General features: G+C 53.7%; 1 protein-coding gene across 6 annotated transcripts in view; it reads right to left on the reverse strand.

Annotated features, from left to right (window-relative positions):
- Positions 1-18,707, reverse strand: part of CTIF (cap binding complex dependent translation initiation factor) — a 235,293-nt gene that overhangs the window by 149,204 nt on the left and 67,382 nt on the right. For 5 of the 6 annotated variants that reach the window (XM_036322505.1, XM_036322504.1, XM_036322503.1 and 2 more), the window contains 3 exons: positions 14,284-14,355; positions 4,313-4,386; positions 3,349-3,453 (listed from right to left, as the gene is read on the reverse strand). In XM_036322505.1, coding sequence (XP_036178398.1) covers positions 3,349-3,453; positions 4,313-4,386; positions 14,284-14,355 — 251 coding nt within the window. The remainder of the gene's footprint in view (positions 1-3,348; positions 3,454-4,312; positions 4,387-14,283; positions 14,356-18,707) is intronic. The other variant, XM_036322508.1, reaches the window with a different exon arrangement.

Genomic DNA, 18,707 nt, shown 5'->3' on the forward strand with positions numbered 1-18,707 from the left:
GTCTAGACACAGCCTGGCCAGGGTGGCTCAATGGCTGAGCATCGACCTATGAATCAGGAGGCCTGGTCAGGACACATGCACTGGTTGTGCGCTCAGCCCCCAGTAGGGGCCATGCAGGAGGCAGCCAATCAATGATTCTCTCTCATCACTGATATTTCTGTCACTCTCCCTCTCTCCCTTCCTCTCTGAAATCAAGAAAGGGCTAGAAACAGCCAACTGCCTTTTCACTAACACATCTGCCTGGCAGAGACAGGATGGCCTGTGAAGCTACCAACAGCCTGTCGTCATCTCTGTTTCATCTTGTGTCAGGGCAGGGGGGAAGGAGGGGTGTGCGGACAGGGCCGACTAGAATGGCTGACACCGGCTCCTCTAAGTCACGTGTGCGTACCTCCCCTCTGGCTCCAGCACATGCAGGCCCCAGCCTAGCACAGGCCTGGCCGTCCATTCTCCCATCACGCCCCAGGTGGTGTGTGTGTGAGTGTGTGTGTGTGGTGGTGGTGGGGAGAGGCTGTGTTCCCCTGGCCCTAGACCCACCCTGTCCGGGGCTCACACCCCTGGATGACTGCAGGCTTGAGGGCAGAAGGTTGGTGGAGACCAGCTGACTCACTGTTGCCAACAGGGTTTCCAAGGCAACAGCTGATTCCAATTCCGGTCCCTCCGTGGATACCTGGGAAGCCTTGGCAACAACGTGGTGCCCTGCTCCCGAGATGCTGCAGTGGCTGGGCACGTGGCATCCGCCCCAGTGCGGCAGGGCTCTAAGGGGACACAGCCCTGGCCCAGCCACAGGCGGCCTCAGGACGCTGCACCCGACTCCCTGGGAGCAGGAGGAGACAGAATTTGGCCACAACTAGTGACTATGGGAGCCTGGCCTGCAGCTGGTGAGGGGCTGTGGCCGGTCCCTCAGGCTGCAGAGGGGACACGGTCCTCAGCACCGGGGACTTCTCCTCCCCTGAGCCATCTGTGGCCACTGCCAACCAGTGTTTTGTTCTGTTCACTTGTGGGAACTGGTGCAGACCCTCCGAGAGCCTGACTATGACACGCATTCCCCATCAGACACCTTCTGTTCTCTGGGCCTCAGTTTCCCCTCTGGTTTCACCATCCACGTGCTCCCAGGGGACACGGGAGAGATGGGAGCTTCCCAGGGATATGCTGTGTCTCTCCCGAAGCCATTCCCAGACAGCTCATCCTCCCCAGCGCTCTCCACTCTGACCTCTTCGCAGTCATGTGACTACGTGCCTGGCAGCTGCTTTCACAGTGCGCACTCTGTAAATGTCTACACCACACACCGAGCCTTATTTCCCTGCACAGTCTCAGTCATGAATAGGTGTGTGCTTCCTTTTCATAGCAAACAGTCCTGCTGGGCAGGGGGCTGTGTTTTATGGAGATGGAGAGAGAGAGAGAGAGAGAGAGAGAGAGGGCGCGAGCGAGCAACACACACTCACAGTACCCAGCACCATGCGGGCACCTAGGGGGCCTAGCGACTGGGCTTCAGAAATGCAACATGCCATTCCCATGGCGCACCCCATGCTCAACCTCGCCCACAACAACGCAGATGGGAGCGTCACCTCCGCTGAAAACCCGCTCCTGGCGTGGGAAGGTCAGCTTTCCTAGACTCAGCCGTGTGGGCTCAGCCCTGCTCAGCAGCAGCGCAGGAGGAAAGGGGCAGTGGCTGCGGAATGAGGGGCTGAACGTGCAGTGAGCAGCGGACAGTGTGAGGCAGGGCCAGGGGAGCCTTGGGCCGGGCCTCTGCTTTGCTCTACCGCCTCTAACAGGGTGCTCCATGCTCCAGGCCATCTTCCTCTCTACGCCCCCAAAAACGACCCCAAACGTGCTGATGGAATCCACACAAACAGGACATTGAAAAAAAAGGACATGGTGAGAGGCTCCGTCCCCTGGGAGAGGCTGACATGCATGACATACCTCTCCCTAGAAATATGCACGTGCATACGATTTTGCATAAAGTTTTGAGGGGGGAAGCCGATTCAGGGTTACACTGGACGGCATCAGAGGCCTTAAATCACGGCTCTGCCACTTGGGTGAGCGACTGGGTGAGGTCCAGCCTCTCTGAGCTGCGTCCCTCTCATCTCTGAAAGGAGGATGAGCACACCCGGCCAGGCTGCTGCTCATTCCACTGTGGTGAGACCAACGCTGCCAACAGAAGGGGTGGGTGGGACAGAAAGTGGCAGCAGGAGGCCAGGTGAGAGCAGGAAACTTACGTTCAGACCTAACGCGACAGGGAGACAGGAGCGGGCAGGGAAGGCTTGGAAGGAAAAAGAAAAGCCACGAGTATAACTTAAAAAAGAAAATTACAAATGTTCACGAGGATGTGCAGAAATCAGAGCCCTTGTATGTTGCGGGTGGGAAGGTGAAATATCCTGCACTTGTGGAAAACACTGGCAGTTCCTCAAAAAGTTAAAACGCAGAATTACCACGTGTGATGTTGTAATCTAGAATAATGAAAGCGTAATGTGCTAATTAGACCGGACGTCCTTCCGGACAACCTTCCGGACGAAGCAGGGGCAGCGAGGGAAGCCGGTGTCGGCAGCCGGGGGAAGGCCTACTCTTGCACAAATTTCGTGCATGGGGCCTCTAGTTTATAATAGGAGATATTTGCTCTTCCTCCCCAGTCCTTGCACAGAGCTCCCCAAATCCTGGGGGGTTCCTAAAGGATGGAGGGATTTTGTGTTAATGAGGTGACTGTAGAAAGTCCCTAGGCAACCTGAGGATGGGGAGAAGGAGGGTTAGAACTTCTAGTTCCATCCCCTAACCTTTGGGAGGGGAGAGGGCATAAGATCGAATTAATCGCCAACAGCCATTGATTTAATCAATCATGACTATGTGGTGAAGCCATAAAAATCCAAGACAGGGCTCTTTAAAAGGGGGAGGCAACAGTGATGCACGAAATAAGTAGAGGGTGAGACATCCCAGTGAAAAAGCATCCACTACACCAGTGGTTCTCAAAGTGGGGTCCCAGGACCAGCAGCAGCCCTGGGAATCTGTTAGAAACGCACACGCTCACACCCCACCCCAGACCCCCAGACTCGGGGGGTGGATGCAGGGATCTGTGTTTTAACAAGCCCCCGGGTGGTTCTGGTCAAGTGTGAGACCCACTGCACTAGGCTACTGACGTGCAGGGTCAGGAAGGGAGCGGGCAGTGTGGCTGAGGCATGCAGGAGGCCAGGGAGCCTGCAGGGCTGAGGCCAGGACTCATCTGTGTGTCCCTCAAGCAGCAGGACCGCCGTCCTGTCCAGGGAGAGGCCCCTCTCAGCTCTGGTGCAGCCACAGCTGTTTTCTCCCCCGCTTCCCCCCTGTAAGAACCCCCTCCACACCCCAGCCGCTGTCCCTTACCCTTCGCGGTCGATGTGTGCCAGGGGCTGCTTGGGCGTGTGTCGGAGCCTCCGGTGGAACTGGGTGAAGTCCAGCTTTTCAGGCTGCAGGTCCCAGGTGGCACCACTAGAGGGCGAGGGAGGGCAAGACATGAGAGAGGAGCGGGAGGAGACAAGCCCAGCCAAGGAATGGAGCCAAACGGAGCCTATGGTGTCAGCTCTGGGGACTGCCCAGCCGGGTGTGTCTGGAACCTGCTCAGAGCCAGACAGAGTGGAACGAAAGGGCCAGGCCACCCATGGCCTGAGGGGTGGACACCAGGGCAGGAGCCCATTAGCAGCCCGTGAACCCTAGCCAACACCTGTTCTTCCAACCTGGTCCATCAGGAACCTTCTAGATCAGTGGTTCTCAACCTTCTGGCCCTTTAAATACAGTTCCTCATGTTGTGACCCAACCATAAAATTATTTTCGTTGCTACTTCATAACTGTAATGTTGCTACTGTTATGAATCGTCATGTAAATATCTGATATGCAGGATGGTCTTAGGCGACCCCTGTGAGAGGGGTCGTTCGACTGCCAAAAGGGTCGCGACCCACAGGTTGAGAACCGCTGCCCTAGAGTCTGAGCCACTGAAAACCCCTCCTTCCTCCAGATTTCCCTGCTGCCAGCCCCACCTGCCTGACCCACCCCAGGCTGCCTGACACCCGGAGCCATCTCCTCTGCTCCTCTCCAGTCCCCCCTCTGCTCCCCTTCCCTCCTCTTTCTTTTTCCCTTGGATACCCTCTCCTTTTCCTTCCCTCGGTCTCCTTCTTTCCTCTCAGCCTCCTTCCTCTTCAGCCTCGTGCTGTAAGCTATCTCGCACCCTCTGGTTCTCCCGCTTCTTCATCAGTGAACTCTCAACATTTCCCCAAAGGCCCCACGGGGCATCAGGACACGAAAGCGGGGGTCCCAGCCAGAGCCACACATCACACAGCAGACTGGAGCTCACCTGAAGGAGTCAAAGGTGTTGGCAGCCCAGATGTCTGTGCCCAGCATGTCCAGAGAGTTATCTTTGCTGCCGTTCTAGGAGGGGGGCAGGGGGGAAAGGAAGGGGCAACGTTATTTGCTTGGCCAGGACACTGAGAAGAAGAGGGGGCTGCAGAGGTCTCCCCGCCCCCTCGGCTGGTCATCCTGGGCAGCTGGGAGGACTCGGGTGGACGCCTAGCCTCCGCCCAGGCACGGCCGTCGCCTGGATGGTGTGTGCCGGAGCTGTGCCATCAGGTACAGAAACGGCTCGGGTCTCGCCGCCCCAGCCCATGGCTCTCTCCTCCAAGCCTCCACATGGACGAGCTGCCCCCAGGCACACTGGAGGGTCCCCGTGGGGGTCAACTTCCTACTCCCTGAAATCAGGCGGCGCTGAGCAGCCCCCACTGACGAAGGCTATGCCAGCAACTGGATTTCTGTCACCCAGCTCCCGTCTCCACACACAGACAGTTCTTGCGAGGCCCAGCCACAGACGGAAAACACAACTCGCTCCAGCTTCTGTGATATGGCTTCTCTGCCCTCCCTGCCTCCACGCCCGTTGCCATCCCTCGCTCGTTAGCCCTGCTACCTGCTGTCCATCCTCTCACTCTTTACAGGCAAAACCTCCACTTCTGCTCATGCTGAATGTGCACATGCCTTGCGACCCAGGCCTGTGCTCCCAGGTGTGAACACACGCGGAATGTGGGCGGACATTCACCAACAGCAGGTGGCACAGAGGAAATCCCCGAACGCCCACCCGCTGACCACACAGATCCATCGTGGTGTGTTCACATCCCGGACTATCACACAGCAGTGAGGATCAACACATTAAAACAGCACAGCACGGCATCAATAAATCCCACGTGGAGTGAAACCAAAGAACCCATGGTTCATCCATGGCCCCAAGTAAATTTTAAGCTCCTCGACTGCCACCTTCTCTTCTGGTGCCCCCCGTGGCCCAGCGAGGCACGCAGTACGTCCACCTCAGATGCCTGCCAACCGACGGAGCAGATTCTACCCTGCATGCGGAGCAGGCGCCGGCCAGCTGCCTGTGTGTCTGAAAGACTGACTCACAGGTGAGGATGTCAAGGGCAATTTTCTGTCCGAGGGCTTCAGAGCCAATCAAAGCCCCTGAAACTGGAGAAGTGCCTGGGGAGTCCCCCCTCCTTGAGTTCTGGACATCAACCCTCAAAGTCTACAGCCCCCGACACACATGCACACGCATGCACACACCCACCTACACACCACCTGTTCCCCAAACCCTTGTAGTGCCCAGAAAAAATCAAAAAGCCAGAGGGACAGGAGCCTGGGGACAGATGGACCCACACACAGGCGGACTGCAACCTGATTTCTGGAACTCAGCAGGAGCCAGGTCCACCTCACCCTCCAAACCACCCCAAGCCCGCTCCCACCGAGGACCCACACAGGGGAGAGGACAAGCTGAGGAGAGAAGGTGCCCAGGGCTTGCTTGCTCCCAGGCCCCCCTGCCTCCTCGAACCTTCTGTTTGTGCCCGCAGAGGCCTCGCTTCCTCCTGAGCGCACAGGTGACGCTGTGTCGGTGTGCGGTTGGCACGCAGGCCTGCCAGTGAAGGGCGCTAAGGCCACACACAGCTGCCGAAGCCATGGGGCTACATTCCTCTTTGGGCCACTGTGGCCTTCCTGGACTCAGAGGAAAAAGCAAGTTTCTTTCCACCCCCTCCCCCAGGCTTCTGCTACGATCCAGCTAAAGACCCTTCGTTCCTTATTCTGCACTTTCCTCGACGCTTGTGCCCCGTGAACCCACAGCATGTACAGCACGTACCCCGATGGCAACCTTCCTGACTGCTCCGCTGCAGAGCTCCCCACTGGTGTTCTAGCAACGCTGATCCGCTGGCCCTCAAGTGTCAGGGTGCATCCGAGTCACCTGGGGAGGGGAGTGCTGATGGCTTAAATTGTGTGCAGCTTGAGTGGTCCATGGACCATGCTTTTGGAAACACTGGATGTTTAAAAGAGTGTCACGGGGAGGAAAAAGTTTTAAAAAAAAAGGCTCCCTGGTCGAATGTTTGGGACACAATGAAATCATGAAATAAATTATTTAATTGCAGAACTTCTCAGTGCCTTTATTGGCTTTACATGGATGCTGACTCTTCAAATGGGGTGCAGTATAGTGTGCAGTATTTCCCAAACTCTCTTGGCCAGAAATCTACCCTGCCCTTCCTCTTTACAGTATTTCACAGAGCACTTTGCAGGACTAGGGTTCCATGGAACCCTGCTTAGGAAACAGTCATCTAATGCTCTCTCTGTTAGCTCTCTTCTCCAGTTAGTCTGCCATCTTGTCAAAGGTAGGAACCCTGGCTTGGGCCTAGCTGGAATGGCTCAGTGGTTGTGTGTTGACCTGTGAACCAGGAGGTCACAGTTCGATTTCCGGTTAGGGCACATGAGTGGGTTGTGGGCTTGATCCCCAGTGTGGGGCGTGTAAGAGGCAGCCGATCAGTGATTCTTTCTCATCATTGATGTTTCTGTCTCTCTCCCTCTGCCTTTCTCTCTGAAATCAATAATATATATAAAAAATAAACCCTGGCTTCGCTTTTTTATTGTATCTCCCTGCCCACTCCCCTCCCCCGAACCCATCCTAACCTTGGGACCCAGCATCATCAATGACCTATTATTTATCAAGGACTCAGAGGCCAGGCACTGAGAACTCTTCAAGAACACTCTCCAGGCTGCAGTTCCTGGGCTGGCCTGTGAGCACAGCTTATCTCTGAGCCCACCCACCCCGCCGGGCTCCGCGGCCCCCGGCCCTGCTCCCCAGGTTGCTGCAATGCCAAGGCTTCGAGAAGCCCATCAAAAACAAGCACCCTTTTCAGGGGATCGTTGTTAGCACTTAAACGCGGCTGCACACTTCACAACGGCCCGTTACTGGCAATTAGGGGCCCCATGCCAGGGCGAAGCATGCTGCTCTCAGCGCCACCAGAGGGCTAATGAGCACTTTAAACAGTGTGGAAGGAGAAATGGAAGCGGCGTGCCCACGGGCTGGGACACTGAAGCTGCCCGCGAGAGGTCCCCTGGGAGCACAGCTACCCCAGCTCAGGGGAAGACAGACCCCAGGTGATGACAACAGCAGACGAGGCAGCACTCACGGAGGCCAGGCACCATCGAGCACTTTACCTCTGTTACAGCCCTAGGAAGCCAGTGTGGTCACCCCCATTTCCCTGAGGAGGAAACGGAGACCCAGAGACATGTCCGTGTTCACAGAGCAAGTCCCAGGGAGGCCCTGAGTTCGTGCTCTTAACCACTGTAGTGTGCAATTATTCAGATAAACTCCGACCCCACTGCAGATTTCCATAATGCAGTCACATACCCATCCCCCACAACTGTTTGGGTCCTCGAGTCTGTCTCTGTCGTGTTTGGGAAGGCAGTGCTGGTGGAGAGGGTACATCTGCTGTCGTGAAGTTGAGAGGGAACACGGGGTGTGTGAGCTGTCTGAGTGATTGAAACAAGGTGGGAGTCAATCCCTGTACAGCAGAAATACATGCCCAGGCAGGTGTAGTGGAGGGAAAAGAACCTCTTCTATGCTGCTTTCTTTTCTTTATTAACACAACTAAGAATGACGTGTGTGTGTGTGTGTGTGTGTGTGTGTGTGCGCGCGCACACACATGCATGCGAATGCGTTGACAACTCTAGTCTGCAAGGGTTTAGAAACTAGATAGAACCTGGCCAAAACAGATACTTCCTAGGGCTGGGTCTAAAGCTGCTCTCAGACTTTAAGGGTGACTTGGGTTTGCTTCAGCAAAAAGGAAATAAGAAGCCAAGTACAGAGGGAGGTGGGGAAAGGCAGGGCTCAAGGAGAAACAGTTGTGTCCTGTGCATATGCGTGCATGCGCGTGAGTGTGCGTGTGCGTGTGCATTCAGCACCAAGGACAGCACCCACATGCACGTGGGAAAGCCTATGATGGGCCCCCAACAATTTAACCCCCTTACAGTAGGAGGGCCCCTGAGAAGGGAGCATGGCAGAGCAGAGCCAGCAGAGAGGACCTCCTGGGAGGCGCCAGCGCTGAGTTCAGGAGCAGGAAGGCCATTTCTATCACTCTGGAACCTCTGTCTCTCTCTGTCCATTCTGTCTCTTCCCTCTCTATCCTCACCGTCTTTGAATTAAGACCCAAAAAGACCAGGGAGAGGTGGGAGATAATGACGAAAGCCTATGGCCAAATATATCTCCTCTAAGACAAGGTCACTTCCAGAATACTGACACTGATACAGTCAAGATGCAGAACATGCCCAGCCGGAGTGGCTCAGTGGTTGAGAGTCAACCTATGAACCCGGAGGTCACAGTTTGATGACCATATGCCTGGATTGCAGGCTCAATCCTCAGTGGGGGTGGTGTGGGAGGCAGCCGGTCAATGATTCTCTCTCGTCATTCCCTCTCCCTTCCGCTCTGAAATCAATAAAAATATTTCTTTAAAAAGATGCAAAACATTTCCACCAGCATAAGCATCACCCTGGCTGCCCTTTTATACCCACACCTACTTTCTTGGCTCCCCTCCTTCCCTAGCCTTTGCAAAGGCTAACCGGTCCCCACTTGAAGAATGTCCCATAAATGGAGTCAGAGAGTATGTAACTTTGGGGACTGGCTTTTGTCTTTTTGTTTTTCACTCAGCACCATTCCCTGAGGGTTGTGAGTGGCAGGAGCTGGCTCCTCTATTGCTGAGTGCCACAGCTTGTCCCACAGTCACGTGGCTGAAGGACATGTGGGCTGTTTCCAGTTTGGGCTATTATCACTAAAGCTGCTATAAACATTTGAGTACAGGTTTCTGTGTGAACATAAGTTTTCATTCCTCGGGGATAAACAGCCAGGAATGCAATGGCTGGATCAGATGGTTCTTGCATGTTGAGTTTTTGAAGAATCTACCCAACTGTTTTCCACAACGGCGGTACATCTCCCCCAGCCGTGTATGAGTGACCCAGCAGTGTGTGAGGGGGCACACGCTGCACCCTCACCAGCGCTTGGTGTTGTTCATTACAGATGATCCGATAGGTGTGGGCTGATGTTCCCTTGTGGCTAATGGTGTTGAACGTCTTTTTGGGTGCGTTTGCCATCTGTATATCCTTTTCGGTGAAGTAGGTGTCTTCGTGTATTTTGTCCATTTTTAAATTGGGTTGTTTTTAATGTGGATTTTTGGGAGTTCTTTGTATATTCTAGATACTAGTCCGATTTCACATCTCAGTGTTGACATCTATGGCTTATCTCCTCTTCATTAAGAAAACTTCCCAATTCTTGGTAGCTCAGGTGATTTTTGACTGCACTCAGGGCACTTCTGTGATACGTTATGAGATCCTGAATCTCATTTAAATCTGTTGTAACTGGCTTTTGGGATACCACCCTGGCAGGAGACAGGGGTCACGGCCACAGTATAACCAGTCCAAGGGTGGCTCTGTCGTTACAGCTGGTGGAGGCGAAGTTACAGGTCCCCATATGGTCTCCAATGACCCTGCCATGGAGGTGGCCTTCTTACCACTGGACAACAGAAGTCCCAGTTCTCCATTAGGCCTCCTCTGACACATCCCAGCAGGGAGGGGAGGGTGCCTCACTACTGCCGGGTGGGGTGCAAGTCCAGCTCCCCACCTGGTCTCCGATAATACCGTGGGGAGCATAAGGGCCCTTTCACAAGCCAGCAGGGAGGCAAGTTGCATCTTCCTACTTGGCTTTCTCTGACACCACGCCAATGGCGGAGGTTGAGGCACCTGTCACAGCCGGGCGAGGGTGGACGTCCAGGCTTCCACTGGGTCTTTGGAGTGGGAGGGGCCGCAGTTTTTCCTGTGCTGTTAGGCTGGAGTAGCGCAGCTATTGTTTAAAAGTTTTCTGTCCTGCTAGGTACCTGCCATCTCCTGGGTCAGAGTCAATGTTGGCACCGAGGGTTTACCCAGCCTGCGGGTTGGCACAGGATTCAGGGGGGGTGGGGGAACAGCAGAGAAATCTGGAAAATCCAGACCTCCTGTTGCTCTTGGCAGCTGTTTGGATCCAGTGGCTATTTCACGGAGACAGAGAACGTAAACAATGGAATACGTTGCAGAGAGGCTCGGAGGTCTGTGCAGCCCAATGCCTCGTTTCGCAGAAGAGACGCTAGGTGGCCGGCCTCTGTCCTTCTGACCCCTGGGACACTCTCCTGGTGCTTCGCTTTGCTGCCAGGCATCGTGATGGAACAGGGAAGTGCCCTTCTCTCACGCTCCTGGGAGTGTGGGATCACAGGCTGCCGCCAGGACTCGGAGACACCATTTCTGACACGCCCCCACCTTTCCCAGGCTCCGCAGGGACCCGCCTGATAAGGAGGTGTGCTCATTAGGCTCCCGGCACCGTTTCATCACCTTGCTCGGCAGCCAACACGGCCAGCCAAGCCCTTCAGTCAGGAAGTCCTTCCAAGGTCTAATCATAGGCCTCTGTGTGAACATTCATTTTCTCTCCTTGGCTCCTCCACGCAGACGGAGAAGAGCTGCTCCCTCCTGACCCCACACGACCTTCGTATGCCTGCAGCTTTCTTCCCTGAAATGCTAAACCCCAGGCCGGGACCTTGAAATGTTTTCTCATGCTTTGCTCTAAATCATCTTCATGCAGCCCTAGCTGGTTTGGATCAGTGGATAGCGCATCAGCCCGTGGACTGAAGGGTCCTGGGTTCAATTCCAGTCAAGGGCATGCACCTCGGTTGCAGGCTCGACCCCCCTGGCTGTGGTTGTGGCACATGTGGGAGGCAACCAATCAATGTATCTCTCTCACGTCGATGTATCTCTCTCTCTCTGTCTCTCCCCTTCTCTTCCACTCTCTCTTAAAAAAATAAAAATAAATGGAAAAAATGCCCTCAGGTGAGGATTAACAACAACAAAAAAATAACACATCATCTCCATGCATGTCCCCCAACATGATGGAAAGGTGCAAACTGTATGTATTCCTCCTGGGGTGATGGACAAGTTCTCATGGGAAGAGGCTGCCAGGATGCCAAGAGTCCTCAGTATAGCCGGATCCCAACTGCTGCAGCTGGACAGGCCTTCCTGGGACTGTGTGTGGCCCATTGTTTGATCTGAGCCTCCTCCTCCCATGTGTGGGACTCGGCCTCCTCTAGGCTGTTCCCACTTTGTGCCTCGAAAAGGCTGCAGAGGAGGCAAAGGGATTTTGTTCATTTGTCTTGTTTTCTATTAGTTGAAATAAAATAAGCAAGCCCAGGGCATGTCTAATCCCTGGACGGGGCTTGCATCTGGGCCCCACCATGGTCTGTGACCCGCTACACAGAGCGTTCTGGGCAGAATGCAGCACCTCAGAGTCCTCTGGCCACCACCTTTCCTGGGCACATGGGGCCAAGGTAGGGAGGCAGGAGCAGTGCCAGAGCAGCCCACCACCCGTCTCAATTCTAGCCTGTTTCCTCTGAAACTAATTCTCCCCCATGGGCAACTGTGGGGAAGTAGAACTGCCCTGTCATCCCAGTGACCTCAGAAAGCTCAGCAAGGTCGATGTGGCCAGAGCAGGGGTGGGCAAACTTTTTGACTTGAGGGCCACAATGGGTTCTTAAACTGGACCGGAGGGCCGGAACAAAAGCATGGATGGAGTGTTTGTGTGAACTAATATAAATTCAAAGTAATCATCATTACATTAAAGGGTACGGTCTTTTTTTTTTTTTTTAGTTTTATTCATTTTAAACGGGCCGGATCCGGACCGCGGGCCGTAGTTTGCCCACGGCTGGGCCAGAGGCATAGGGCCCACTAGGGGCTGGCTGCATGGACTAGATCTGGGCCAATGCCGGCATCATTATAAGCACCGACTGTGTGCAAGGCCCTGGGCCAGGGGAATCAGGGAAGCAGGGCCGCCCTAGCTCCCATTTTTGGGTTGACCAGCTGGCTGAGGACACAGGCAGATGCACATGGAACAGCCTGATCACATCATGAATCTGCCTAGATGGGAGGCCAGTGGGTGTGCTTGTGGGGCGGGCAGCCGTCGCTTAGAGCTGGTCCTGTGCTCCGACATCTAGCGGACTGGGTTGAAGGAGGCCCTGAATCATGGATGGGCCAGCAGCATCCCATCGGAGCTGCACTCAGCAAACGCCCTCTTCAATGGGCAGCTGTGGTTCTCCCCTCCATCAGGGAGCCACTCCGTGTGGGCAGGGGCAGCTGGTGAAACAAACTCTCACCAGCTAGGATTCCTCCATCAGAGGCCCAGGGTGGTGCTCCCACTGGAACGTGAGCCCTCGTGGACCACGGGGACAAAGGCAGCCCCCTAGATAGCACCGAATGAGAAGCAAGGAACTTGTCCTGACACTACTGGGCTGCACTGCCAGCCCCGAGCACCCACCCAGGTTGTACTGAGAGAGAAAGAAGCTTCTCCCTGGTTTACCTCACTCTGTTGTTGGTACCCTAATTAACTGAGTCACTCACGTATCAATATCAGGCCTTTCATCATTGAACCGAAGTCCTCCTGACCTCAGGAGACCCCATTCCAATCCAGCTCCTGCCTCTCGTGCAGCGTGGTGTGTAGCACACGGGTCCCAACCACAGCCTTCCCCCCAGGGGTCTGACTCAGGCCCCTCCTCCGCTCCGCCTGCCCAGGCTTCCGAACCCTGGGCCGCCTGAGGTCTGGGCCGCCTTTGGAAACTTGCATCTCCTGCCTGGCACTGGGCACCCTTTCACACATCATTTTGTCCTTCTAAATGGCAGGGCTCCTGAAGGCAGGGCCATGCATCAGGCCCACCAGGGCTTAGCACCAGGCCCCTGCACTCCCTGGCTGAGGAGTCTACAGGAAATCCTTCTGCAAACACATCAACTCTTTGGCCTGCTGAGCTGTGCTCGGCTCCGGGCAGCTTCACACAGCACTGGGGGTGTGGCCACACCAAGACTCAGGCCATGCAGCCGTCCCTCAGCCCAGTCAGCTCTCTGAAGGCAGGAGCAAGCTATAGCAGGAGCCCTTCAAGGCTCCCTCATCTCCCTGGACAGAGGCAGTGTGAGGCTGGGCTGGGGGGTGGGGGTGGGAATGGGGATAAATGTGTTTTTTTCCAGCCTAGGGGTGACCAGGGATGACTCTGGAAGGCTTGCTGCTTCCTTCTCTCTTGGCCACACATAGGGATTGTGTGTCCTGGTCCCAGGACAGCTGGCTGGCCTCGGGACATGGACAGGTCTCTGACACTGCATCCCCACAGCCTGCCCCTCCCGGTCTTCCGCAAAACTATAGCAGACTCTCCAAAGTGCCCCACTGGCACCAACCCCCCAGGAGTCCCCCTGTTTGTGGGACCCATCATCACATGGAGGTGTGGGCCTCCAGTTCATTCATTTTACTGCTGAGTCATGTTCCGCAGGGAGCATGTGTCACATACTGCTTTCCATCCTCCTCTCAGTGGACATGTGGTTGTATGCAGATGTTTGTTATAGCACATAATGCTGCTGCTGAAAAGAAATCCTATGAATCTCTGCGTTCTTAGGAGGGGGTGCCTCACTGTGGGCTGGGCATTCAAGGGGAACTTCCCAACGGCAGTCAGCACCCGTCCTCTTCCACTTCCTGCGTACTCCACCCTCCACTCCTCAGGAGAGCCGTGCTTTTCTGGCCTCCAATCCACTGTCGCCCGCAGGCAGGGAGGAGGCATCAGAAAGGGCAGCTAGACCAGGGGTGGGCAAACTTTTTGACTCGAGGGCCACAATGGGTTCTTAAACTGGACCGGAAGGCCGGAACAAAAGCATGGATGGAGTGTTTGTGTGAACTAATATAAATTCAAAGTAAACATCATTACATAAAAGGGTATGGTCTTTTTTTTTTTTTTTTTTTAGTTTTATTCATTTCAAACGGGCCGGATCCGGCCCGCGGGCCGTAGTTTGCCCACGGCTGAGCTAGACCACCAGAAGGTGTACGGGGGACCTGCAGGGTCACCAGCGATGACCATCCTGGGCCAGCCCAGCAACCCAGACAGACAAGACACATGGCGATCCCGATGGGGCAGAGCTCTTCCCTACCTGCTGCGGGGGAGCTCGCCCTCGGGAGAAGGGACAGCTGCTGTCCAGCTGCCGGCTGCAGTCCGCTGTCCACTGCGGGGGAGAAAGGAGGGGTCAGTGATGGCAGGGTATGCAGGCTCAGCCTCCCTCAGCCCGGGCCCCCCACACATGGCCCTGTCCTCCTGCCGCAGAGACAGGAGAGAATCCTGCTCGGCCATCTCAATAGCAGATGCTTCCGACCAGCAGGCCCAGGTTGGCAGCTCTGAGTTCCACGGGGAGGTGACCCTCTGGTACACGTGGGGAAGGCAACCTAGATTCCCTCCACCTAAGCCCACCGAAGTGATGAAGACCCAGCCACACTCCAAAGTCAACCAGACGTGACACAGGGTCACTGTGAGCTTTGAACAACGGGCACCATGTTTGCCCACTTGCCCGCCTTCAGCCACGCTAGCCCTCTACAATGTCAAGGCCAGAGCTGAAGATGAGGCGTGTGTGTGTGTGTGTGTGTATCTTTCCGAATGCCCAGCTCCAAAGGACGATGGAGCTATGGACCGACAGGACAGCCTGGCCTTGGGGAAGAGCCCCAGACTGGCCAGCAGAGCCCAGACCCACAACGTCCCGCTGACAGCTTAGGGGCCTGATGTGCCCCACGGTGCGCCCCACCTTGACCGTCCCAAAGCCTGCCATACCACACTGGGGTCCCTGGACCCCACTCTCCATCCACTGAATCAAACTCTGTGAGGGCAGGGCCTGGGCACCAGCATTTTGACAAGCTCCTGAGTGATGCACCAGCAGTTTCAGAGCCGCTGATACCCATGTGACCTCCCAGGCTTCACTGCGTCACCTCTACAATGGACAGCCAGGCTGGGCGGCTCTGCAGGCTGCGATGAGGACGTCTGTAACCCAGAAAACACTGTGGAGGTACGAGCAGCAGTAACGGTGCGGCCCTTCCTGTGTGCGGTGCTACCGGGCTCCGTGGTGGTGTGTTTATTATTGCGTTAAACGTTAGCTGGCCTCGCAGGCTGAGGCTGCTGGACACGGACCTTGATCTACGCCCTGTACAGGGAAAGCACTCTCTCTCTGCCTGACACACTTGGTCAGAACTGGCAGTGAGTTGGATGGCTCGAGGCCTGGTTTTGTAAACCTTGGCTGGACACACCTTCCTGACTGCGGGCCAAGGGCACGACCTTTGTGCAGGAAAGATATGTTATTACCATGCCGACGACACGGCCGGTGCAGTGTACTCTAGAGCAGTGCTGTCCCACAGACACGGCATGAGAGCCACAAACAGAGCCGCAGACGTCACTGTCAATGACCCGGCAGCCATGTTTTAAAAAGGTCAAATTAAGCGCAAGACTCCATTTTATCTCAACATATTTAAAACAGGTGATTAACTTAAAATGTATTGAGATAGTTCATATTCTTCTCTTCACACTAAGTTTTTGAAATCCACTTAGAGCCCACCTCAACTTGGACCCGCCCCATTGGGATGGCTGCCATATGGGGCAGCCCAGCTGGAGGGAAATGGCAAAGGTGGCGTCCCAGTCCCGGGGGAGTCCCAGCCCTCACATCCACTTCTTGCCCATCCGGGCTCTGCACTGCAGAGGAGCTGATCCCTGCCTACTGTGACTCCTAGCCTCCAGCATCAGCTGGTTCGGCCAATGGCAGACAGGAAGGAGGAAGAAGTCAGTCAGTTGGTTCGGCCAATGGGAGACCGGAAGAAGGGAGAAGTCAGTCAGTTGGTTCGGCCAATGGGAGACCGGAAGAAGGGAGTCAGGGCATCAGCTCCCGCCTCCCCCCACCTCAGGTGGCATTGCCAGCAGGGACAGGGTCTCCCTCATGGCTCCAGCCCTCAGCCTTCTGTGCATGACCCTGACCCTGGCTCTGGCAACACCTGTGCCTCAGGTGTAGAGGTGGTAAGGCTTCCTGCAGTTAAATCTCGGGAAATTTCGCTTCTCAGCTTTATCATCCAGACCAACTCCATGGATTAAATTCCCTCTGTCTAGATATTTGCAGTCTCAAAGCATCTCCCCAAGATATTTATTAATTATAGGGGGAAAAGGAAAAACTGAGAAATCCATCAGACAAGTTATCGAGGATAAATAACACTGCCTGTGACAAACTCTATCAACATCCTGGACTCCCCAATACAATGGATGCACTGAGAAGGGCCATTACTTCGGAAGGGCCATGACTTGCCAAAAATACACAGTCTCAATCTAATCAGGACAAAACATCAGGCAATTCATATTGGGGAACTTTCTACAAAATCAGTGATCAGTGCTCTTCAAAAGCATCAAGGTCACCCGACCTGTGTGGCTCAGTGGTTGAGCACTGACCTATGAACCAGGGAGAGCACGGTTTGATTCCCAGTCAGGGCACATGCCCGGGTTGGGAGCTGGATCCCCAGTGTGGGATGTGCAGACAGACAACTGATTGATGATTCTCTCTCATCACTGACGTTTCTCTCTCTCTCTCCCCCTCTCCCTTCCTCTCTGAAATCAATAAAAATGTATGTTTTTTAAACAGTGTCAAGGTCGTGGAAGGTAAGAAAAGACCAAGAGGGTTTCACAGATTGGAGGAGAATAAGGAGACACAACAATTACATGCAAATTTGGATCCTGGAATAGAACAAGGATATTAGTGGAACAACTGGTAAAATCCTGAATAAGGCCTCATTGTACCAATGTTAACTTCCTAGTTCTGATCATTGCCCTGTGGTTATGTAAGACGCTCATATTAGGGGACACTGGGTGACAAACAGGTTCATAGGAACACCCTGCACTGTTTTTGCACCTTTACTATAAGCCTAAAATAATTTCACAATAAAAAGTATACATATACTAGTATATAATATATACATACAGGGTGGGGCAAAAGTAGGTTAACAGTTGTTCACATGGAAGATAATACAATAATAAATAATAATACGAGAATAATCTGTGTTTCGCACTCACAACTGCAAACCTACTTTTGCCCCGCCCTGTATAGTAAGAATCTGATCATTTCTCACCACCTCAGTAGTGACCACGCTGCTCCAAGCCACCATCACCTCTCGCCTGGACACCTCAATAGCTTCCTAGTCTTTCATCAGTCATACCATGTCCTTCCTCTGCTCAACACCCTCCCACGTCTTCCTGTCTCGCTAGACAAAAGGCCAGAGTCCTCCCCCGGGCCAACAAGGCCCTGCAGACCTGGCTCTTCTACGACATTCCACTGGCTCACTCTGCTCCCAGGAGATTGGACCCAAAGCTGTTCCTCACAGCGGGACGTGATCTGTGCCCTTGACATTCCCTCTGCCTGGAATACTCATTCCCCAGTGGCCGCCCTCTCTTATCTTCTCCAAATCTTTGCTCAAAAATCCTTTTCTAAGTAAGCCTTAGGGACAGCCCAGCTCTCACACCCCTGACTGCGCCTCCCTCGTGTGTATATAACCTTTTAACAATCTAGTTCTTTGTCTATCATCCGTCTTTCCCCACCAGAAAGTAAGAGCTAGGGGGAGGGGGGTCATGGTCCATTCTGTTAATCACTCTGTCCCAGAGCCTAGAACAGGGACTGGTAAATAAATGTTAGCTCTAATTACATTTCGCTATTTAGCCAAAAGTAACGAGTAGAAAAAGGGCAGATTTAAACAACTGTGCTTTATGCCAAACACCACCAACCAATGTGTAGGAGCTCATGCTAAATCAACAAGCAAGCTACAAACGACACGGACGCTAGAACCTCAACTTTGTAAAAGGTATATAAAGAAAGAGTTTTACACAAAAATGATATTAGCTTCTGCCATAAAATCACGCTGAACTTCTTTCTCTGTTTTCCGATTGTCTCTGTTTTTCCAAATGCTGCTTTAAAAGTAAAACAAAAATTTAACCCATTACAAAATAACTGGTAATCATATTAAAAAGATATCGAGAAAATGCACCTTAAATGACGAGAGACAATTTGTCCCAATACACTGGTGGCAGTGTGACTAACGGACAGTCATTTTGGAGGGCAATTTGGCAATGGCTGTTGAAACTGATTCCATTTCTCAGCATCTGCCTGAAGAAACACTTTGCATGTGAAGGCGGAGGCACGTCCAACAGGCTTCCCTGAGGACCTTGTATTTCCAGAGGAACATTTGGAAGTAACCTGAATGCCCACCAAAGGTGAATGGCTGAGCGATGGGACATCCATACTATGGGCTACTGTGCGGCCATTAAACAGAACACAGCAGATGTACACGCCTGGAAGACTCCCCGGGGCGTAAAGCTGGGGGAAATGAGAGTTTTTGAACAACATAGATACTGGCTAGAATCTACGATTTTGAAATAATACATTTCTATAAGTCCTATTATATAGGAAGTCGCTAAGGGAGATTCTTTTGATAATATTTGAATTCTCGTGTACCATGAGAATGTATGGCTATAGTACTTATAAATGTAAAGATATATTATTTATTTTAA

This window comes from Myotis myotis, unplaced genomic scaffold (genome assembly GCF_014108235.1).
Source record: "Myotis myotis isolate mMyoMyo1 unplaced genomic scaffold, mMyoMyo1.p scaffold_m19_p_9, whole genome shotgun sequence".
Taxonomy (NCBI): Eukaryota; Metazoa; Chordata; class Mammalia; order Chiroptera; family Vespertilionidae; genus Myotis; species Myotis myotis.